Source organism: Octopus bimaculoides, chromosome 6, assembly GCF_046866305.1.
Source record: "Octopus bimaculoides isolate indiv1 chromosome 6, ASM4686630v1, whole genome shotgun sequence".
Lineage (NCBI taxonomy): Eukaryota > Metazoa > Mollusca > Cephalopoda > Octopoda > Octopodidae > Octopus > Octopus bimaculoides.
Window position 1 is genome coordinate 109,433,077 of NC_142933.1, and position 25,147 is coordinate 109,458,223.

At 35.1% G+C, this 25,147-nt stretch overlaps 1 protein-coding gene across 1 annotated transcript in view; it reads left to right on the forward strand.

The window, feature by feature from the left end:
* LOC106870442 (dedicator of cytokinesis protein 3) overlaps positions 1–25,147 on the forward strand; it is a 272,055-nt gene that overhangs the window by 135,049 nt on the left and 111,859 nt on the right. Inside the window, 6 exon segments of the mRNA XM_089354408.1 lie at positions 3,077–3,124; positions 19,414–19,539; positions 20,811–20,935; positions 21,998–22,096; positions 24,706–24,769; positions 24,886–24,992. Of these exon segments, the coding sequence (XP_089210534.1) occupies positions 3,077–3,124; positions 19,414–19,539; positions 20,811–20,935; positions 21,998–22,096; positions 24,706–24,769; positions 24,886–24,992 (569 nt within the window).

Consider the following 25,147-nt stretch of genomic DNA (forward strand, 5'->3'; position numbering starts at 1 on the left):
TGCCAAGGCTGGCCCTTTAAATACAGGTACAACTCATTTTTGCCAGCTGAGTAGATGGGAGCAACGTGAAATAAAGTGTCTTGCACAAAGATACACATGCCACCAGGAATCAAACTCACAACCTTATGATTGTGAGCTGAATATCCCAGTCACTAAATCATGTGCCTTCTCCAAGTACAACCCTAATCTTACATTTAATTAGTTTTATCTCATTAGTAAAACAAGGAAACACATCAATAATATTTTGTCTGTATGAATTAGTTGTTAACGAGGTAATTTTCGATATTTGTAATGTTAGATAAAGTCTGTTGATCTAAAGGACAAAGTTTATCAAGTAAAGTAACCTGGTAAATAATTTAGCAACAGAGAATATGTCTTCTGTTGGTCTTATTTTAAATCTCAGATGGAGAATAGATTAGGAATAAGGAGGAATAAAGACAAGGAAAAACAAATGAGTTTATGGGGCAAGAGAAGTGCATTGAACAAATGTACAGGGTACTGAGAGTGTCTGTAACAGATCAGGATGGCTACACACGCAGCATGTAGTAAGACCATCTCAGTACCCTGTGTAGTAGTATCTCTCTCTCTCTCATATATATATAATGAGTGTTTATGAAGTTTTGGATGGAAAGAGGTTGCTCTCTTTCACAGGGATGTATTTTATCTAAGTGTACACTTGTTTAGCTCCATATCAATTAATATACTTTGGATTTCATTAATTTGTGTTAGTATTAGTGTTAACACTTATGAAGTTCCAGTTAGGAAAACAGTATTTTAATAATATAATATATTTTCCTTATGTTAAATTATTAAAATTGTGTTCAAACTCTCCATTTTCCTTATATATATATATATATATATATATATATATATATATATATACATACACACACACATATATATAGTTGTAATATATTTTTAGTTCTTTTGTTAAGCAATTGTGGATTAAGAACAGGAAACACACTCAGCTTATAATTTGTAAGCGTTTGGTAATTTTATTTCCTGGATAACAAAATGAAATGCAACATTAGTGGCAGCAGTGGTAGTGATGGAAACAGGGAAGAAAAGGAAAACTAGTCACTAAATAACAAAAGAAAATAAGAGAAGTAGCTTGGTTAATGGTCTGGTCTTCAGGCTGTTTGTTTGAATTATTATTTAGTCAGTCAATGGTTGTTTTTAAGGTACAAGAAGAGGGTAGGGTTAGATGGATAGCTTGGTGGTTAGGGTGTTGCAAGATTTTGGTTTTGATTCTTGGACCAAGCAGTGCATTGTGTTCTTGAGCAAAACACTTTATTCCACATTGCTCCAGTCCACTCAGTTGTATGTGGGTCACTCCGTGTCCAGTTCAATGAGGAATGTTGTGATTGACCTCTGTCATGGAAACCAGGCAACCAACGTTAAGATTCCTGGAACATGGGACAATAATGTTGAGGGCAGGTGATGATTGAAGGCATAAGTGAAGCCATGTGTGGGCAGGATGCTGAATGCACATTTGCCCAAGGATAAGAAACTGAATGTATACAATGCCGAATGGACACAATAATAAAGAAGAGACATTCCTACCTACATATTTAATGACCAATTCATCAATTTGGCACTTGAGATTTAACAAGATTAAATTTTAATTTTTGTATGTCTTTTCAGCATCTTGTCTGTTTGGCTTTGTCCATTTGGCATTGTGTCCATTCACCTCCTTCGCTCTGGCTTCTTGTCCTTCAGCAAAAGTGCATTTGGCATGCTGCCCATGTGCCAGTGAAGCACTGTAAGAAGAGACAATAGGAAAGTGTGGGGTTTGTCGTGTGAAGGGCATTAGAGGCTGAGCATGTTGGTAGTAGAAATGAACGAAATAAGTTTCACAATTGAAGTATATAGGCTTCAGTCAAGAATGAAACTGTGTCGAGTCAAACTGTTAAGAGTTGCTTCTTTTTTCATGGCAATCTCTATAAATATAAGAAATATTGATCTCTTTTATTCAACAAATTACAAGGTTGAGTTTGTTAGGGATCTAATGTAGTTGATCGAATAGATCTGTATCTTATTGAAAGGGATTCTGTTACTCCTTCAGAGGGAGAAGGTTGAGTTGATCTTGACTTGATTAAAACTTGCAACAGAAATTTGGTCATCTCTGCTATCCTTTTAGCAGATATAATATTGCTATAATTCTCTGCTTTCCTTATTTATTAGATGTAAACAATTGTTTGAAAGTATTGGTGTTTGAACACAATGGTACAACTAACATTCTATCTCAAAAGCCCTGCAGTTTACTTTGCATGTGATCTTAAAAGTGGCGTCTGCATTCTATATATAAATATATATTGTTCTTTTGCAAGAATAATATTGGCAGTAGCTTTGGAGTTTTGGCTAACTAAGCCATTATCAAAGTCACTGCTAATATTTTTCTGGTTAAAGAATAATAAATTTGTGCTCTACAAAAAGTATTGAGTAATCGTTCAGGTTAATGTTAAATTGTTTTTATTATAAAAACAAACATTAATATATATACATGTATATATGTATGTACACACATATGTGCTTATATATACATATACACACGTTTGTGTATACGTATATGTAATATGTGTGTGTGTGTGTATATATGTATGTGTGTGTGCATATGTATGTGTGTGTATACATACGCATATATACATGTGTATGCATCTTAATTGGATATACTTGTACTGCATTTATTCTCTGGCTCACTTAATGAACTTATTCTTTTTGACTGTGGTTATTAATTTGTTGTTTAATAAATTATTATTGCTGACACACCTAATCGACTTTAGGGAAGTTAAATTCTCTAGACACAACAAGGAAACCAAGGTATGTGTTTGGCTTGTTATATTTTACCATTGAATACATTGTTGTCTTTCTATACAAATACAAACAGTGACAAAACTTCATAGGAAATAATATTAAATTGTGTTGACATGGTGGTTGTTGTTGATGCTATTGTTTTTTCTTAGAATAATCGACTTTTCCTTTTCTTGTCATTACATAGTTCTGTTTAGTGTATACATATATATACATATATACATTCTTTCATTATTTCTTTCTTCTTTGAATTTTTAATTGACAGACCAAAGCCAAGGAAAGATACCCTTTGCTGGGCTTATTTCCAAGCAACGTAATCCACTTTTATATCCCTAAAAATCCTTTCTTTGATCCTTTTAGTTATATCGTCCCTTATTTGTGTATTATTTATGGTGGAAGGCACAGATTATTTCATAGTTGAAACAAAAACAAAAAGATGAACAAACTTTTATATATTTCAAGTTTCTTTGAATTTTAATGTTTTTTATTTACCCACCATCATCCTTTGATGTGGTTGAACAAGCAGTCCCAACCAGTCGGGATTCACAGTATGAGCTGTACCATTCATCTATTTGATTACTGAATCAAGATTTGGCCTGCAAGGCCTCTGTTTCGGCGATTTTCCTGAGTCAGCATCTCACTCTTGTACCCCAATCCGTCACAAGGTTACTCACTTATAGATGAGTGGAGCAATGTGAAACGAAATGTGTCCCTCAAGAACACAATGCACAGCCAATCTGGAAATTGAAACTTCGATCTCACTATCATGAATGCAACACTCTAACCACTACACCAGGTGCCACACATTAATAGCTTTCATCTTTCAACTGTTTCAAGCATTTGACTGTGGCCATGCTGGGGCACCACTCTGAAGGGTTTAGTTGAATAAATAAATGCCAGTACTATTTTTTTTAAAGTCTGGTACATATTTTGTCAGTCCTCTTTGCCAACTACTAAGTGAAAGGTTGTAAACAACATTGGCTGTCGAGCAGCGGTCAGGTAAACTCTCGCTCACACATGTATGGGGGGAATCTTCCATCAAAGACGAAGCATGAGCATTCATCTTTTACTAAACAAAAGATTTGTTTATTGTGATCAAATGTGTGTGCCGTACATTAGCTCACTCTCTTCATGAAATCAATAATACCTGTACAAGTGCATAAGGGTACTACATGCCAGGTATTAAAAGGCTCAAGGATGCATGTTCCTCAGGCTGGGAATCGAACCCATTATCTAGCAATCGTGAATGTAAACCCCCTAACCACTAGGCCATGTGCCTTAACTTTATAAACACACATATAAACATTTCAACAACTCCCATCGTTAAGTATGTGGTATTGATAATGTTTTTTGTTATAGAGCTGATTCTATTGTATAATTCAAACATAGACATGTTTGTGTATACATACATATGTGTGTATATATATATATATATATATATATATATATATATATATATATATATATATATATATTATATATATATATATTATATATATACACATGCATGTATGTCTGTATGTTACCCTTGACTTAAAGCCTGGTTGGTAAAAGTAATATATTCTTACTCTGAAACTACTTTGAAGACGACCATATTTAATCCAGGCTGTGATTGACATATTGAAGTTAAGTTGTTTGGGGAATTGACTTTTGTACAAAAGTCCAGTTTTCAGAGTAATATCACGGGTCGACCACACTTACATCAACAGAGAAATATCATTGATTTTGATTCAGTGATTTCACTGGAGGATCCTGTTATTTATTCTATGCTCTCTCACAACCTCTCTCTCACACCCTCTCTCTCACTCCATTTGGGAAATTATAAGCTTATGGTTTTTACCTTCAGTAATGTATCTCAGTGAAAATAGTTACTTCCAATGTATGGTTTAGTGATTCTCTAAACGAAGAAGAAATGTTGCTGCAGAAATTTAGGTAAAAATCCAAGCATATTGATTCTTTTAATTGTAGTTCAACATATTACAAAAAATGTCCAGCACCATGACCCCCACTTCAGAATATCAGTTAATTCTTATTATTTTCGGAGTGGTGGGCAATTATCTGATTCTGATCCTAATAGCGAACTGGATATCTGTCTCATGAATCTGTGAGATTTCAGCAACTAAAATGATGGTAAATTTTAGAACATAATGCACTATTTACTTCTTTAATCACCCCGCCCCCTCCCCATTGAATGTTGTAATTTGTCAGACATCAATGGCAGAATTCCAAATGAATCTATTTGTATTTTGCCATTTGGTTTGAGTTAACTATTTTTACCTGTCTTCCGGAAAGAATTAACCTCTCTCTTCACAATAGAATGGCTAATATTATTTTGTTGGCTTACAAGCTGGTGATCTGGCAGAATTTTGTTAGCATGCTGGACAGAATTCCTAGCAGCATTTCTTCTGGCTTTACATTCTAAGGTCAATGTTATCCTTCCTGGCAGTAATTAAAATAACTACCAATCAAGATGTCCTCAGCCAGTTCCTTCCTCCAGAATTTCAGGCCTTGTACCTACAATACAAAGAATTATTATGCTGCTTTCCTAAAACTTCTGAATGGTTAAAGGCGTGATTTTGCTCTTGGCATGATTGTTACTTTTTTATTCCTTTACTTGTTTCAGTCATTTGACTGCGGCCATGCTGGAGCACTGCCTTAAAGGGTGCTAGTCGAAGAAATCAACCCCAGGATTTATTCTTTGTAAGCCTAGTACTTATTCTATTGGTCTTTTTTGCCAAACCGATAAGTTACGGGGATATAAACACACCAGTACCAGTTGTCAAATGGTGGTGGGAGGACAAACACAGACACACACATACAAATGTATACATATATATATGACAGGATTCTTTCAGTTTCCGTCTACTAAATCCACTCACAAGGCTTTGGTCAGCCCGAGGCTACAGTAGAAGATGCTTGCCCAAGGTGCTGCACAGTGGGACTGAACCCGGAATCATATGGTTGGGAGGCAAGCTTCTTACCGCAGAGCGATACCTGTGTTGAAGTTTTAAACAAGATACATTGTTCCTTGCATCAATCAACACAGCTGAAACAATTGTAATCCTTTGACTTCCTGACTTACTGATTTATATTAGGAAAGGCAGCCATTGAGATTAATCTCTGCTGTCATCTTTAATGGAGAGCAATTTAAGCCACTGAAACAAACGTTGGAAACATCTTGAGCAAACTGTTAATTACAGTTTGATATTTTATATAGAAAGTATAAAATGTTTTTGAAGGGACATCTGCACAATAAATGGGAGCTATCTGATGAGTAGGTATTACTAGTTGGAAGTATTTTTTTCAATTATTGCAAATAGGAAAAAAAATGTAAGTAAAGAATTTAATTTAAAAAATATATCTATCCAATTGATCATAGATTTTGCTATAAGAAACTAATTAATGAAATGCTCTGTGCTTTTCCGCCATATTACTGTAGTTTTTGGTAAAAAAAAAAAAAGAGTCCTTCACATTTGTTTGCATTTGTCATTTGCACTGTTTTTTCTGGAATTATTCTTATTTTCATTTGATTAAAAAACTTGATTAAAGTTGATTTCCTTATTGTTATTAATGAAGTGTGCACCTGATCAGATAGAAAAAAAAGACTTATTTGCTGTTTCACATTGCATGCTGTCTATATTTAAAGGATGCATTTTCACCTGTCAGTGTTTACTGATGTAGAATGTGTAGACTGTAAAACAGATGAATCACAATAGAACTTCTTGTCTCATGCAACAGACCTCCTTGTGTTATATTCCTCATTAGTTTTGCACCATAGTGTTGATCTGGTCCCCAAATAGCACCATTCACCTCTGAATTGAACAGGTTATGGCATAGAAGAGGAACTAATCAAACACATTGAGAAGACTCTACACACTGAAGCAGACCAGCTTCAATGAAACCTTAAAGTTTGATTAGTTTTTCTAATGCAACAACATTATACTCTGCACTGTGAATTTTCTAATTATTCCAATATCCATTGTTGCATCTCATCTTGTCACAGAGTCAGTCTGCAATCATTCTTGATATGATCATTTGAAATCTTTATCATGACCATACCATTCTCTAAACATATGGTTTCCATTCTAAGAATGGTAGAGAGTTTACTGAAAATGGTTTGCCTTGTATCAACAGAACTGATTGTGAAGAAGCTTCCTTACTTGCTTTCAAGGAAGCCATTTTCTGCACTGACACCCCAAAAATATTACTAAAAAAGAAAATATTTTCAAATTAGTACGTCATTTTTTTTTCTTTTTTGCTTGAAATTCTTTTCATTTATCATTGTTCAAAATTAATTTTGTTATGAAACCTGGGTAGGTTGTCTTCTGTTCTTGTATTGTCTTGTGTTTTTCATGCTGTACTATTTTATGTAGTGCTTCTGTAAACAGATTACTAGTTCTGTCTTCCAGTGCCTGAAATCCGTTGACTTTTTTTTATTGTGCATCAGGCCTAGTAATGTGTGTGTGTGTGAGAGTGAGATAGAGAGAGAACATTTTAAGAGAAATGTTAGTGAATGTTTTGCTATTCCTAAAATAATTGTTTTCCTCTCTACTTTCAGTACATTGTTTCACCATTCTGATATTGACCACTTTGTCTCTGATAATGACCACATATCTTTCAGCCTCCCTGATGAGGTTAATTGCTTGCAGTTATCCTATTTGTCAATGTGGATTAGGATTATAGTTAGTAATAGGGTAAAATAAGAGTCAAGTTGATGGCAGGTTCTTGGTTCTTGGGCCTGGAAAAGCCACGAGCACCAACATGCGATTTCTTCTCGGCCTTTTTTGACCATTTTTACACTTACTGTTCCTCTGCCGATACCAAGAAGTTGCATACCAATAATACTGAAATCTACTTGATTAACCCTTCTCCCTTTCTCTATCAGTCTTATCTAGTCTCACCCACCACCAGTCTGGAAAGATCTACACAGATCACAGAGAAGAGGAGTAATATACATACATACAAGGGTGAGTCAAAAAGTAATGCCATTTTGTTTAGGACAGGTATAATTACCAACACAGGAACATGTATCATACATCAAAATGAAGCTGGTCCTCTGTGGATCTCATCCTCTCAATAGCAATGTTCCACCTTCAAATGAGAGCATGTATCCCTGCCCTGTAAAATTCTGTTGACTGTTCTTTGAGCTACTTCTTCACTACAGTTTTAACTTCCTCGTCACTGGAATAATGTTTGCCTCTCAAACCCTCTTTTGTGGTGCCAAGGAGATGATAGTCTGAAGGCGCGAAATCTGGTGAGTGTGGAGGTAGTGAAGAAGTAGCTCAAAGAACAGTCAACAGAATTTTATGGGGCAGGGATACATGCTCTCATTTGAAGGTGGAACATTGCTATTGAGAGAAACAGTGACTATGTTGAGAAGTAGGGATGTGATCCACAGAGGACCAGCTTCATTTTGATGTATGATACATGTTCCTGTGTTGGTAATTATACCTGTCATAAACAAAGTGGCATTACTTTTTGACTTTACATATATTTATGAGAGAGAGGAAAGATAAAAGAAGGTGAGAGAATATATATTTATTCCATTCATTTACAGCTGTTTTGACAAGATTATGAAACATGTAAACAAATGGAATCAATATCTACTCTCTCACCTCACTTCTCGTATCTGTTCTGTTTACATACATTCTTTCCATCATTGTCTCTCCTGGATTTTCAGAATGACACAAAGGTTTATCCTAACCACCTCAACCATGGTTATTCATGTTAGTCATGCACTTGGCAGAAAGTTTAATATGGTATGTGTGTATATATATATATATATACATATATATATATATATATATATATATATATATATATATATATATATCTACATATATATCACCTGATCATGTAATTGACCAGACTCTTGGATGTTGTTATATATCGCTGGTCACAAAGCACTTTGCATTACTCTAGCTTCCGAATGGTGTTACCCCACTGGCTAGATGAGCAGGCCAACATTCCCCAACAGTTGGAAGGCTAATCTGTTGCAGGGTGACTTGTTTACAGCTGAGTAGACTGGAGCAACTTGAAATGAAGTGTTTTTGCTCAAGAGCACAATGCATCACTTTATCCGAGAATTGAAACCATGATCTCACATTTGTGAGTGCAACACCCTAACCACTGAGCCACATGCCTTCACATATCTGCCATTTATTGTTTTATTATTATACTTGCCCCTAAGGCAGTGAGCTGGCAGAATCGTTAGCATGCTGGGTGAAATGTTTGATGGTATTTTACCTGTCACTACATTCTGAGTTCAAATTCTGCTGAGGTCGACTTTGGCTTTCATCCTTTTGGGGTCAATTAAATAGGTACCAGTTAAGCACTAGGGTCGATGTAATCGACTTAATCTCTTACCCCCAGCTGCCTTTGTGGCAAAAATTTGAAATAATTATTATACTTTCCCCTTTTCATGTAAGCACCACTCAAACTACTTGGACATACAAATGTGTACAGATTCCCTAAATGTTTGCACACGCTCTGTATAATTGAAATAATTTGCTCTGACATATAATTTGACTGTTTCTTCTATTAAACCCAGCAAACTAACTTGGTTAGTGTTAACATAATTAATGCAGTGGACATGACAAATCTAATTAGAAATAATTACACAGTGAGAAAAAGACAATTTCAACTTAGCTGATATTGTCTTTATTTAATTATTTAAATAATACTATTTAAATAATTTCAGTAAGTTCAGGAGAGAACTTCAGTCATGTTTCAGTTGTATGAGGCCTCCTCAGTAAAGTATTAGCACTACTGTATTTTCCAAAGTAATTAGCAGTACATTGTTGTGGGTAGCAAGAACACTGCATTGAGTATGTTAACACTAACTTGCCACATATTTTTTTTTCATGTGGCTGGCATCTTTGAGTAGTTAACCCCATATGTAATTGTTTTCGTAGATTATTTAATTTACCTTCACATTTAGAGAACTTTTACTGAGCTCAGCCTCTATCTCTAACAATGTTAATCACAACAATTTCAAAATCTCACATCCTGCATATATGATATTTGCTGCTGTTGTTGTTGTTACTACTATTACTGCTGTTGCTGCTGCTACTACATATTAAAAAATATTAACAAAAAAGAAAAACAAAACATTTTTGTTGTTACTATTATCATTGTTTTTACCATTCTCTAGCAGAGATTAAACTTACAATGCCTATTTCAGTGTTTACCAGCTTCATCTGTGGCCACCATCTTCCCAGTCATGCTGTTGGTGGCACCAATTTATTTGCACAAAGACTAAATGTAGTAATACTTTCAACACTCAACAATATATCCCAGAAAGAAACTGAGAAGCTATCCAGATCTAAAGATCTTAAAATAGAGACAACCAAAATGTGTGGATTGAAAACAAAAGCAACTCTTAGTAGCAGGTGCTTTAGAAATGATAAAAAAGCAAGATGCAACTAATCAAAACTGCTGAACTAGGAACTTGAAACATGAAGTATTTAATTATATAGAATAGAATTAAAAAAAAAAAAAACAGAAATAAACCAGAACATTGGATGATTGGGGAGACCTGATAGGGATGACAGAAAAAATAAGGGATTGAGTGGGTTTGTATAATGCTGGTGTAGAAGACAATTCCATGGAAGAAAAACAGAGTAGTAAGCAAAAGGGCAGAGAAGAATGAACATGTCAGTGTCTGGGATAGTTATTTAGTGTTTGGGGAGGGAATCCTTCTGGTTAGGCAGCAGGCCAAGTTTTGGTTTGTTCTACAGGGTTTCTCAATTTTTTGCTTCTGGACCCCTTTTGACTCCTATTTGACTTTTACTCATTCAGTGTTTCAAAAAAATCCTGTTATGTTTCTATGATTAAATATTATTAGGAATTATATTAAAAAAATTAAAAATATTTTGTGTATTGTAGAAATATAACCAAATTATTGCACATCGTTTTTAACAGCAAAATCTTATGTAGACTCCCAAGGATCATATGGACCCCGGTTGAGAAGCACTAGTCTAGGATATGTGTGTAAGAGTTGAAACTCTGATTGGCATTTGGACAACACCTGAATATGGTAGAATTTGAGAAACTAATCAGAGTTGAAGTATTTTCTTGTCTTGGAACAGAAACCCAGTTTTAGAAATGTTTAGTTACCATGAAAGTCCCATGAGAAATTGTGAGATTTAATATTTGAAGCAAGTGTGAAGGTTTTAGCTATGATTTTCTCAAGAACAAGAAGGGATGTGCTTTGATTGGATTGTTTGTATTTTTATTTTATATTTTTAATGTTTTTGGTAGTATTGTATCAGACAAGGTTCATCATCATCGTTTAACGTCCGCTTTCCATGCTAGCATGGGTTGGATGATTTGACTGAGGACTGGTGGACCAGGAGGCGACACCAGGCTCCAATCTGATTTGGCAGGGTTTCTACAGCTGGATGCCCTTCCTAATGCCAACCACTCCGAGAGTGTAGTGGGTGCTTTTATGTGCCACCGGCATGAGGGCCAGTCAGGTGGTACTGGCGACAGCCATGCTCGAAGTGGTTGTATTTTAGTTCTGTTGTTAAGAAAGAAATGCAATGATAGCATATCTAGATTTTGTGTGGACAATCTCCAGACTTCCAGTAAAACTTGCATTATCTATTTCTGCCACCCCCTTTTCTCTCATACTTTACCCCTGTCTACTCCTCATTGTTTTTAGTATAAAACTGTCTCTGCCCCCCTCCCCATCTTGGGGCTTGTAGTTTCTTGCAAGCTGCATGGTGACCTCAGCAGTACTGGTGGTATGAAAAAGAGCACCCAGTACATTCCATAAGGTGGCTGGCATTTAAGAAAGGCACCCAGCCACAAAAACCATGCCAAAGCAAACACTGGAGCATGACGATGATGATGATGATGATGTTGATGAGTGTGAGTAGAGGTGAAGGAAGAGTAAAGATAACATTTGCATGGAAGTATGCTGGTGTTAAATGTGGTACCAAGAATGTCCGTAATGTACGGAAGCAGTTCTGTTGACATAACTGGACCCTGGAGCACACATAATGTCTGTTTAACCCTTTAACATTCAGCTTGTTCTCTCAAATGGGATGCTTATTCGTTCGTTCATACTGTTTGCAGTTACTCATGCATTATTCCGAGGCTTCAAGATTTGATGATGTGGTTGTTTGTTTCTATAATGACATTGTAGGCTGGATGTGAGAGGCCAGATCTGGCCAGTTTGAACAGAAAACATGTAGAATATTTGAGCTGGATTTGACCAGTTTAAATGCTAAAGGGCTAAAGAAGCCCCCATCCCCTGAGAGAAAGAGGAAACACATGGATGGGCAACTTAGCCAGGAGGTTCTCAGGCCAAACAGGAATTCTTTGTTGATGCTGAATTTCTTCATGACAAGAGATCACTGGTCTGTCATGTAGAAAATTAGGTCTTTTGTAGAGATGGCACTAACAAAATGGTATTAATGATTGCCTGAAATATGGAAGTAAGGATATTCAAGATGGTAAAGAAGCCGATGGTTGTTTTCTTCTTTTAGATGTTGAATAATGGAAGTTAGGGAGGGAGGGTGGTTGTTGGAAAAGTCTATTTTTATAGGTTGGCTGATTCTAATAATAGGGAAAAGATTGAAAAAGTCAATGAGGTTAGGAACTAGGCTAAAACTACACTGTTTTGAAGGTAATGGTAGGGGTCACCATTAAAACAGTTTATGTGTTGAAGTGATTTGAGGAGTTTTGTTGGTGGTTGTATGAAGAGAAGCAGATACAGATTAGAAGATGAGTTTCGGAAAAGTTTTACTGTGTGTAGAATTTGAAACAAAGTACAAAACAAATGTGGGTTTACATATGTTTATGATAATTACAGAGCTACTTTCATTGAAGACAATCTTGCAAAGTTAACAGAAATATTATGGTAAAAAATCAAAAGTTGTCAGAGGGTCTAAAGCCGCTTTTTTGGGAGGTGAGAGAATTTGCAGGATGTTTCAGTACCTGAAAGCAAGATTTACTTCGTCAATGTTTGTTGGCATTGTGATGGTGGATGTTTGTCCTTTCCCTATGTTTCTGGATGAATTTCTCCAGATGTTGAAGGCCATGTTCTTGGACAGTCGTGTGGGAAAAAGTTAGTTAGGGGGTTGTGATCTTTGGTTGTATGAAGGACGTTGAGGATTGTATTTAAGAAGACAAAGCTGTCTTGGATACGTGAGGAGAACCTAGCTACTGTGTTGGTGTATCTTGGTTAATTAACTGATTTCAAACAAATCATTTCAGTATTCTAGCCTAGAAAGTAACAGAGGAATAGACTATAGCCAGGTGAAACTCCCACTAAAACCCCACCAAATATTTTGTTACAGTTCTCAGTATTAGACGTCTAAAACTGAATTCAGATATCATAAAATTGTTACAACTCACACAAAGTCTGACTTTTCTTCTGCCAAAGTAATTATTCTATCAAACAATTGTCCTTCAATTTACAGGTGACTCATTATTCCATGTTCAACCTTAACATTTCTTTGATCTTAATTAATAACAGAGTCTCTTGTGAGCTACTTCTCTCCATATTGCATTCATTTCAATTCACTGCAATGCAGCTGAGTCTGTTCTCTCTTCTATTCTTACTGAAATAGACTTTAAATAGAATAATAAATTTAAACACACACACACTCTCAATCAATCACTCACTCACTTGCTGGATTTGTAAATTTTTCTATGTTTAGACCCAACTCATGACTTTTGGGTCTGAAAGTAGTTTCCCATTTATCATGTAATACATTTATTTGTTTCACATATTTAATCTGTCCCCACTTCACCTCACCCCCAATAAACAAGCTCTTTGAAGGAACCAATTAAATTTGTTAATTGAGTAACTGAATGCTGGGACTGCAGTTTTTATTAATTTTATATTACATGTTTTTTTCTTGTTTTTTTCTTCTTTGCGATGTCTTCTGTAGCAACAGCAGCAGCACTCAAAGGGTTTTTTTATGCACTGGTGTTCGTGTTGCCGTTCCTTCAGCAATGTGCAAAGTACTGTCTGAATATGCACTGCAGTAGTTTTGCTACAGTTGAAGAATTTGTCAGCCTTTTTTTGACTTTGTATATATGTTTGTGACTGTGTGTATATGAAAATGTATATACAGGAATCCTTTGACTATCGCGGGTGTTACGTTCCAAAACCTCACACAGAAATAATTAAAATCTAAAAAAATATAAATACATATCAGCCACAGAAACCCAGTTATACTAAGGAGTCCATGATATAAATTTACATATATTAACCAGAAAAATCTGTGATGTACTGAGTGCACAATAGGTGAACTGCGATATAGTGAGGGATTACTGTATATATATATATATATATATATATATATATATATATATATATATATATTATATTATATTATATATAGGGTTCTCTGATAAATTTGTTAGTATTCTTTCTCTTTATTTTGATTGTTATTGTTTTCATCAGTCTACACTATATTCTCGTTCATTGTTCGTGACTTCTTGTCAATGTTCCACTAGCTTGTCAATGCCTTAACAGTGTAGAAATCACTGGGGTCTTCTTGATTCAAATAACATTGGTAAGAAACAAGCAAATTTATCTGACAACCCTACACACACGCGCACACACACACACACACACAATTTGTGTACTCTTCATTATGCTGCTTGTGATGTTTACCATTAATTACATTTTAGTGTTTAATTTTCTTGTGAATGTTGTGTTGGTCTGCCCTTGTTTCTCACTTATGTATATTTGTTTCACTGAGTTTTCTCCAACAAAGTGTTCAGTCAAGCAAAACCAACTAGAAGGCACACTTATAACTATTGTTTCAGACCTTTTTGTTGAATATTTTATTTAAAACCCCAAAATAACTTCTGTTCTTAGAACTGTGTCTGTAGGTCTTTTATCAGTTAATAGCAGAAGTTTCTATAATCTATATGATTGCTATAGTTTTATAATTTGATCTTTGCCTATGTGTGGCTACTCTACACTGCCAGCCATTTCTCTCATCAGTTTTCACACCAACTACTGCTTAACTCACACTACACTGTCAGCCCTTTCTTGAGAGTAATGGAGGGGGAGGCTGTATGTGTGCTTCTCTGTGTAAAATAGAGATGGAAAGAGGGGGGTGAAATAGAGGTGTGTGTGCATGCACGCACACACACACACACACACACACACACACACAGCACAGCAGATACTACATGATATTGAGATGTGTGTGTGTGTACACAACAGTTTCATACTTATAAGAAAATGCAAAAAGTCAAAAATAAAAAAAATAAAACTTGAATAAAGTTGTGTGTTTAATGAAATGTATAAAAAAGCTGTTATATACATATACAAACACACATACATACATTATCTATCTATCTATCTATCTATCTATCTATCTATCTATCTATCTTCTATCTATGTAGATAGATTGATAGATATGCAAACTGCACATATATACATGACAGACTTGTGACAATGCATACACAGATTCATATGTACATGCTTGCGTGTGCACACATACACACACGCACACACATGTATCTCAATAAATTTTAAAAAAACACACTGAAACTCAGACTGAAGAAGAAGGGGGATTTTTTCTTCACTTTTTGTGGACTATTTTTGGCATATATGTACCAATCTGCCATCTTTACGATAGTGTGTTAGCACATGTATATAAATATAAACAAATACATCTTGTTATATTTTGTGCATCAGTTTGTTTTAGTAAGTACAAAAGAAAAACTGAGTTTTAAAGTATATAACAACATTGACACATTGAATATGTATATTGGGCATACAGTGAAAAATGTAAAACAAGAGAGCAGTGTTGATTGATTACTTGGGAAGTTTTAGGATTTGGAATTGGCAATTGAGAATTTCTAGCACCTCTTTCAAGCCCAAATTGCAGTTACTTTTGTAGGAAAGAGCACTATTTCCAACAAACCATGAAATATAGAAGTTTATATTCTCTCTTTGAAGTCACAGATAACTTAACCAGAGAAGTGCTATTTATTTTACTTTGTACTCAAAGGAATGAGCATGGTTACATAATTGAATTTCAAAGCAGTAGCTCCTATGTGATAATGGACATTCACAGGTGTTTTGACCAAAAGCTTATCAAATCATTCATTAGACACCGTATCTGAAAGGGGCATATATCACACTTCCTACAGTTCCACATTGTATTGGATGTGTAGTCATAAGAGGCTTTATTTGTTCTGTCAGGGTTAATTAACATTAAATAACCCCTTATTATCTTTATATTTCTGTGCTAGCCAGTTGAGCCTTCTTTCTCGCCTTTCTTCTTTCTTCAAAATGCAGAAATATATCTATGAAGTGTTTGGCATTTTATTTATCGGCATCGCACACACACACACACACACACACACACACACACACACACACACACTTATATCTGTTTGTTGCCTGACTTGTTTTGTTATTTTATCATTTATACTGAGTTGCTTTCCCTCATCATTCACCATTTTTGATTTGTATATTTGCGAAATATTTAATTTTTTCATTTCAGTTTGTAAATTTATCAAAAATTTGTTGCAAATTGCCTGGTCTTTATTTAGTGTGTGCGTGTGTGTGTGAGAGAGAGAGAGAGAAAGAAGGGGAGAGACCTTTAAGAAAAAAATTAAACACATGGAGGAAGGTGATTGTGTTTTTAGCCTTTTTTTAAATTTTAATTTTCTGTTTGTTTGTTTTGATCATTTATTTTTCAGTTTAGCTTTCTTATAAATTTTCCAACTTGTCCTAGTTTTTGATTTGTTTTTCTTTGCCTTGTTATTGTAAATATAATTTTTGTACAAGTTTCAGCCTTTTCCCTCACTGTGACCATGCTGAATATATATCCTGTTTTTCTTCTTATTATTATTATTTTGTCTTTCATCATTGTGTTACATAATTTTGTCTGATAAATAGTGATTTCTGTTTTTACAAAATATTTCTGTTTCTTCTAATTATTGTTGTTATTGTTGTTTCTGTTATATACTCTTGTTTTATTATTATTATTGTTATTGTTATTGTTATTATTATTATTATTGTTATTGTTATTATTATTATTATTCTATATTTGTTTTTTCATTGAATGTTGTGACCCAGTTTTTCTTTTTGTTTTTCTCCCTTTTTTCTGAACTTTGTGTTTTCTTTTATTGACAACCACCTAACCTTTTTAGTAAATAAACATCTTCTGGTTAGATAGATGGAAAATAAGTACATTTTGAATTGCTTTCAGAATATAGAAATGACTTGTTTTGAAAGATAAATCAAATAATCTTACATTACAAGAGATCAATATGTATATATTTTTATATGTATGCCATAGTAGCTGACCTGGTCTTGTATCTATTACTTTATTCATTTATCAGATTACAGTTATATACAATCATTGTTTGAAGAACTGAGAATCTTTTATATATATATATATATATATATATATATATATATATATATGGAGAGAAGATTTTTTTTCAAAGAGTTAAGATTGAAAAAAGAACCTTTTTAGAAAGTCAACAGACACTAACCTTTGGGAAGAGATTTCTCAAAATATCTGTGGCTTTTGCTTTTATAGATGTGCAAGCGCTTGAAAATGTTAAGAACTGAAAGCGCTTGCATATCTATAAAAGCAAAAACCTACACACATTTTGTGAAATCTCTTCCCAAAGGTTAGTGTCTTTTGACTTTCTAAAAAGGTTCTTTTCTCAATCTTAACTCATTGCGAAAAAATCTTCTCTCCAAATATTACAACTTTATCAAGGAATTTCCAAAATACTCCAAATATATATATATATATATATATATATATATATATATATATATATATATATATATATATATATATCATCATCATCGTTTAATGTCTGCTTTCCATGCTAGCATGGGTTGGACGATTTGACTGAGGACTGGTGAAACCGGATGGCAACACCAGGCTCCAATCTAATTTGGCAGAGTTTCTACAGCTGGATGCCCTTCCTAACGCCAACCACATATATATATATATATGTATGTATATATATAGTAAAGTATTAGCAGACGCTCAGGGAAGGAAAGAAAGATGGTTTAATGTTTCGAGCGAAGCTCTTCTTCAGAAACAGAAGAAAGTCCAATAATAGAAAAGGAAGGCAGAGGGAAAAAAAATTATTTACAATTGATGGATATTTGTCCTCATCTTGTTTGTTGTTAACACAATGTTTCGGCTGATATACCCTCCAGCCTTAAATATAGAACTGTAGAGGGAAAAAAATCGCCAGCAATTCACACATATATAGGCGCAGGCATCATGGTTGTGTGGTAAGAAGCTTGCTTCCCAACCATGTGGTTCAGGGTTCAGTCCCATTGTGCGGCACCTTGGGAAAGTGTCTTCTTTTATAGACTCAGGCTGACCAAAGCCTTGTGGGTGGATTTGGTAGATGGAAACTGAAAGAAGCCCATTGTATATATATATATATATATATATATATATATATATGTATGTTTGTGTGTGTGTTTGTTTGTGTGTCTGTGTTTGTACCCGCCACTATCGCTTGACAACCGATGTTGGTGTGTTTATGTCCCTGTGACTTAGCAGTTCGGCAAAAGAGACTGATAGAATAAGTACTAGGCTTGCGGGGAGCAAGTCCTAGGGTCGATTTGTTCGACTGAAGGTGGTGCTCCAGCATGGCCACAGTCAAACGACTGAAACAAATAAAAGAATACGTGTGTGTGTGTGTGTGTGTGTGTGTGTGTGTGTGTGTGTGTGTGTGTGTGTGTGTGTGTGTGTGTGTCCTTGTCTTCATCTCATGTGGTAGATGTAAGCAGGTGTCACTGTCAGACAAGCAATGCTACTCACTTCCAACATTCGACGGAAGACCTGTCTGACCATGGGGAAAAATCACCTTACTTGGAAACATACAAATGTTGGCAACAGGAAGAGCATCCAGCTGTAGAAAAAAATCTGCCTCAATAAACTCCATGTGAGCTTTGTAAGCATGGGGAAATGGATGTTATGTAATGGGTGCTAGTTGACCTAGGGAAGCATATAGCTTATTAGCAAAGAATATAAACATAGGCGTGGCTATGTGGTAAGAAGTTTGCTTCCCAGCCACATGGTTCTGGGTTCAGTCCTTCTGCATGGCACCTTGGGCAAGTTTCTTCTATAGCTTCAGGCTGACCAAAGCCTTGTGAGTGGATTTGGTAGATGGAAACTGAAAAAAGCCTATCCAGTATATATTTGTGTGTCTGTTTGTCCCACATCATTACCTGGCAACCGGTGTTGGTGTGTTTGCAACCCATAACTTAGCAGTTTGGCAAAATAGACTAATAAAAAATGAACCAAGCTTTAAAAATACAGTACGTGTATGGATTCGTTCATCTAAAATTTCTTTAAGACAATGCCCAGAATCAAAGTCTAATGATTGAAACAAGTAAAAGATAAATTTGAACATTTCACAGTTTTGTATGCAAATGTCCTCATTAGTAAAATACAGATATAATTAATGAAATTTCAGTGTGACTTTACTTAGCATGTGTTATACTTTTGATAAATTTAATCATTAAAAAAAAAAAAAAAAAAAATCAGAATTTTTATCTTTTTTTTTTGTTTCTGATTTTTGTCCATATTTACACACATCTCTAATACTTTGCCATTTATTTGAAAATAGGTCTGTATATTGGTCTGCAGTTGTTGTTTGGTGATCTCCCCTTCCTCAAGTCTACCAACCCAATACCTTTCAATAAAGGTGTGGCATTAGTCCAGCAGTGCAGCTTCCCAGAGTCTTTATTGCCAGGTCAAATATTTTTATTTATTTATTTATTTATTTATTTATTTATTTATTTATTTATTTATCTCTGTGCTATTTCTAAATTCTTGCTACTCTTAACAACATATTTCTTTGTGTCCAGGCATGTGGCTCAGTGGTTATGGCATTCGGTTCACAATCGTAAGGTCATGAGTTCAATTCCCGGTGACACGTTGTGTCCTTGAGCAAAACACTTTATTTCACATTGCTCCAGTCCACTCAGCTGGCAGAAATGAGTAGTACCTGTAATTCAAGAGGGGCCAGCCTTGTCACATTCTGTGTCACACTGAATCTCCCTGAGAACACCATTAAGGGTACACATGTCTGTGGAGTGCTCAGCTACTTGCACGTTAATTTCTTGAGCAGGCTGTTCCGTTGATTGTATCAACTGGGACCCTTGTTGTCGTAACCAACAGAGTGCTCTTCTATTTCTTAGTGCTCATATACAAAGTATTTTAATAGCAATATACAAAGTAGAGAGGGTTGCTCTCACAAAATGGACATTTTTAATACTAGTGTAAACTGTCATATTTTGAAGGGTTACCTGAAACACACCAGGGATCCAGTTGTATGAAAGGAACAGAGCAGGTACTATTTCATTGGCACCATTTTAGGTGTATCCATAATCATTGGACCAATTACTTCTGTGCCACTTTTCTGCTCATGCATGATTGCTGAAAAGCTATTTAAAACCAATATCATCATTACAATTTTAATGGTCATCATCATCATCATCATCATGATGATGTGACATCTGCTCTCCTTGCTAGTTAATGACCAAAAAGAGTAAAGGCGTAAATACAAGCAGCTGAAATGGGGTTCTTCCAAAATATCTCTTGGCTAATGTTACTCAACAGGGTGCATAGCTTGGAGATTAGGGCCTCTCTCCAGGTTGTGTTGCTACTTCTCTGCTATGAGGGGGCACAGTCCAGTACAACGGACTTGTGATTAGAATGTTGCAGGAAAGAATCACAAGACAGATTCTTGAAGCTGAGCCAACCAACAGGAGACCTAAGGATAACTCAAGAATGAGATGGTTGGGTGATATCCTTAACCTTGGTTGGTCATGTTTGGGAATCCAGCTGGGAAGTGTAATGACGGTTGCTTTTGGTAGGCCCCTTGGAAGGAGGTGCCTGAGGACTCTACCCCTCATGATCCCCCACCCCCAGGAATAGTGGACAGAGGGAATGGATGGATAAATGTTTTTCTTCAATGCTTGTTTGTTAGCACTTTTTAAATTTAATTTTTTCTTACATTAGGTGATATACGGAATGATCTGTATATAGTTTTGTCCCATGGCGAGTTTGAACGAGGCAATAAGACATCGGCAAAGAATGTAGAAGTGACAATGAAAGCTTTCGACAGCATCGGAGAACTAATTCCTGTAAGTTAAGAAATCATTACCTTGTCTTATATTCTTGTCAGAGCATAAACAAAATGGCGATTTTCTCTTGTATTTGATTCAGTTGCATTTGTATTGTTTTCTATGGATAACAATACATTTTTATATCTATGTTTGTATACTAGCCTGGATTAGATGTATATATTATAAAGGCATTGTTTTACGGTTGGCTGCCTTTACAGTCACTAACCCATACCTGTTTTTCAGGTTAGGGATTTTTTTCTTCACACACACAAAATGAATGGACAATTTATTGACAGCAACACTGCTATAGTTCCCAACTTTTGCAGAGCATAAGTGTAAAAACATAGCTGCATACACATGTACACACCTATGCAAAACAGGCTGGCTTGATGGGCAGGCCACTACATATATATATATTTTTGTCTGTTTATACAGTGTAACTTCTATCCTGTAATGAAATGTGTGTAACATGGAATTAAAAACGTACCAAATTTTCCAACCTTTGTTTTAATATAAACTTACTCTGCAAATATGATTCTCCAGAACGTCCACCTAATATATATGCTTCATTGAAAATTTACATTCTGTGTGTGTGTGTGTGTGTATACAAGCATGGCTGTGTGGTATGTAGCTTGCTTACCAACCACATGGCTCCGGGTTCATTCCCACTGCATGGCACCTTGGGTAAGTGTCTTCTACTATAGCCTTGGGCTGACCAAAGCCTTGTGAGTGGATTTGGTAGATGGAAACTGAAAGAAGCCCGTCGTATATGTGTGTGTGTCTGTTTTTGTCCCCCCACCATTGCTTGACAACCGATGTTGGTGTGTTTACATCCCTGTAACTTAGCAGTTTGGCAATTGAAGCCAATAGAATAAGTACTAAGCTTACAAAGAATAAGTCCTGGGGTCAATTTGTTCGACTAAAGGCAGTGCTCCAGCATGGCCACAGTCAAATGACTGAAACAAATAAAAGAATAAAAGAATATATATATATATATATATATAAAACAAATTATTATCTCTATTGTAATTCATGAGGATTGTGAATTTATGGCTGTTTTTTCCCTTTTTTTTTCTGCAGGATTGTATTTATCGAGGTATTGGTGAACCACCATCTTCATATTATCATTCCACAGTTTTCTATCACTCCAATAACCCAAAATGGAAGGAAACAGTCAAGGTGACTTATGACTTTTCTAACTAAAATATTCTCATCTATAGATTACTATCTTTGCACACCCATATTCCATCATTTACCAATATTCTGTATTTCTTCTCCTCAGAAACTCCTCACCACCTTTCCTTTGTCTTTTCTGCCATTGATACAATGGTTTTGGTTCCCCCAATCTTATTTGTGTAAATCTAAATGCTGTAAATTTTTTTTTTTTATATAATTTACATAATCCCCACTCCTGATCTGCTTTTATGCTCACCCTTACTTCTTGAGTTTCCCTTCACTACCAGCTTATCTTCTTCTCAGCTACTCTCATCTCCCACCATCTTATATAATGCTGAGTAGCCAGCATTATATCTCTTCACAAGTAAGACACCTATGCTTGTCCCTCTATCACACTTTAACCTCCTCTCAAATACTTCCCCTTCTTTTTTTCCTTTCCTTATACTTTTCCTTTCTTGCACCTTATATGTTCCACATTTTCAGTGTATGGGTAAGTTATCTTATCACCACTTAACATCAGTGTGCTGGAAATGACCACTGGTCAGCAAATAAAGTTGTTAAATAGCAGTGATCTTCTCGAAGCTACGTTCTCGTTGAGTAATACACTCCAACACTTGATTGAAATCTTGACATCTCAGGACTGTGAATTTGGCAAAGAGATAGGTGGCATGTAAAAAGCACCATCCGATCGTGGTCGATGCCAGCTCCTCTGGCCCATGTGCCAGTGGCATGTAAAAAGCACCCACTACACTCTTGGAGTGGTTGGCGTTAGGAAGGGCATCCAGCTGTTGAAACCTTGCCAGATCAGATTGGGGCCTGGTGCAGACACCTGGCTTCCCAGACCCCTGTCAGACCATCCAACCAATGCCAGCATGGAAAACGGACGTTAAACAATGATGATGATGATGGTGATGATAAATCAAGAAAGGTAAATTGATATGTCTGTTGTCAACAATCTCATTTCCACAAGTTTGGATTGTAGCAGAATCTGAAAATCTACCATAATAACCTTTATTCTCCAAAGAGAATGACTTGTACTTAACTGTCCTGTTATTAATTGAATGATTATGCATATGAACCATTGTATAGTGTGGAAACGGTGCCTCAACCTATTTGAAACAATCATTGTCATCATCATTTAATGTCCGTTTTCCATACAAGCATGGCCTGGATGGTTTGACAGTAACTGGCAAGCCAGAGAGCTGCACCAAGCTCCATTGCCTGCTTTTGGCATGGTTTTAATAATGGCATGTCCTTCCTAATGCCAACCACTTTACAGAGTTTACTGAGAGCTTTTTTTATGTGGCACCAGCACAGGTGAAGAAAATAATTACCTCCGCCAAGGACGGAAGTTATGTTTTCATTGGCGTTGGTTTGTCCGTCTGTGTGCAAAATAACTCAAAAAGTTGTGAATGGTATTTGATGAAACTTGCAGGAAAAGTTGGTAATGACACAAGGAACAGATGATGAAATTGTGGTAGTGATCCGGGAATTTTTATGGATTCTTGAAGGATTTTTCATTTGTTATATTTACTTTACATGAAGTATTACAATGTTACATGCTGTATTATTATTTTTTTACCCCCGCCAAGGAGGTTATGTTTTTGCTGGAGTTGGTTTGGGAAATTGGGCGATTTTCAGCTTGCGTGTATATGGGTGGAAATGAGCTGCTTGGCGGAGGTCTGCGCTCTCCAAGTGCTTTTCTAGTTCTTCATTATTTTGTTGGATTGCTATCTGTCTGTCTGTCTGTCTACCTATCTATCTATCTATCTATATATATATATCTTTATATATATGTATGTGTATATATATATAGTTTTAGGGAAAATAACCAAGTTTCAAGAACTCATCGATGAAAATCCACTATCACATATAGAAAAATTAATAATTAAAAGCACAATAGATGAGTATAATATAAAGTAAATATCATAAGATAAATATATTATATTATATTATATTATATTATATTATATTTATCTTATGATATTTACTTTACTTTATATTATACTCATTTATTGTGCTTTTAATTATTAATTTTTCTATATGTGATAGTGGATTTTCATCGATGAGTTCTTGAAACTTGGTTATTTTCCCTAAAACTATATATTTTATATATTTTTTATCTATAAAGCTCAATTTAATTTTAATTTTTTATAAATTGATTTTAATTGAGTTTTTACCTGTAATTTTGGATTTTGTCCCTAATATTATTATATATATATATATATATATATATATATATATAAGGGCATTACTATACATGAATGCCTCATGCTAAGAGGGACTCAAAGGTCATACTACTATAATATTATAGTAGTTTGACCTTAGAGTCCCTCTTAGCGTGAAGCATTCATGTATAGTAATGCCCTTATATAAATAAATATATTTTGAGGAATAAATGATGGATTTTTCCCTTATGAGGTTTTTTCACACTAGCTACTTGATAAATTCTTATAAAAGACTTTATCCTATTATTGAATTAATTATATATATATATATATATATATATATATATATATATATATATATATATATGTATATAGATATATAAAATATCAGATGAACTGTCTTTACCCCTGTAAACCATAAGGCTATGTTTGTCCACTTTGCAGTTTACTTTACCCATAGAGAAGTTCACTGGTGCACACATCCGACTGGAACTGCGGCATTGTTCAAGTAAGTTGTAGCCAAAAAGTTTATCCCTTCTCACACTTTTTGTTGTTGTTTGTTTTATGCAGGTTTTTAACAGTTTTTGATTTGATTTTTCTCTCTTTTTTTTTCTTCATTTGTAGCAAGTGACAAAAAGCAAGGGGACAATTTGCTCGGGTTTTCTTTCATCAAAATTACCAATCAAGATATAACATTAACAGACGCCACCCACACTTTGTGTATTTATAAAGTAAGAACATCTTTCTCTTTAATGTTTAAAACTATTAAGGGGGTGAGTTGGCAGAGCCCTTAGCATGCCAGGCAAAACATTTAGCAGCATTTCGTCAGCCTCTACATTCATCATCATCATCATCATCATCATCATCGTTTAACGTCCACTTTCCA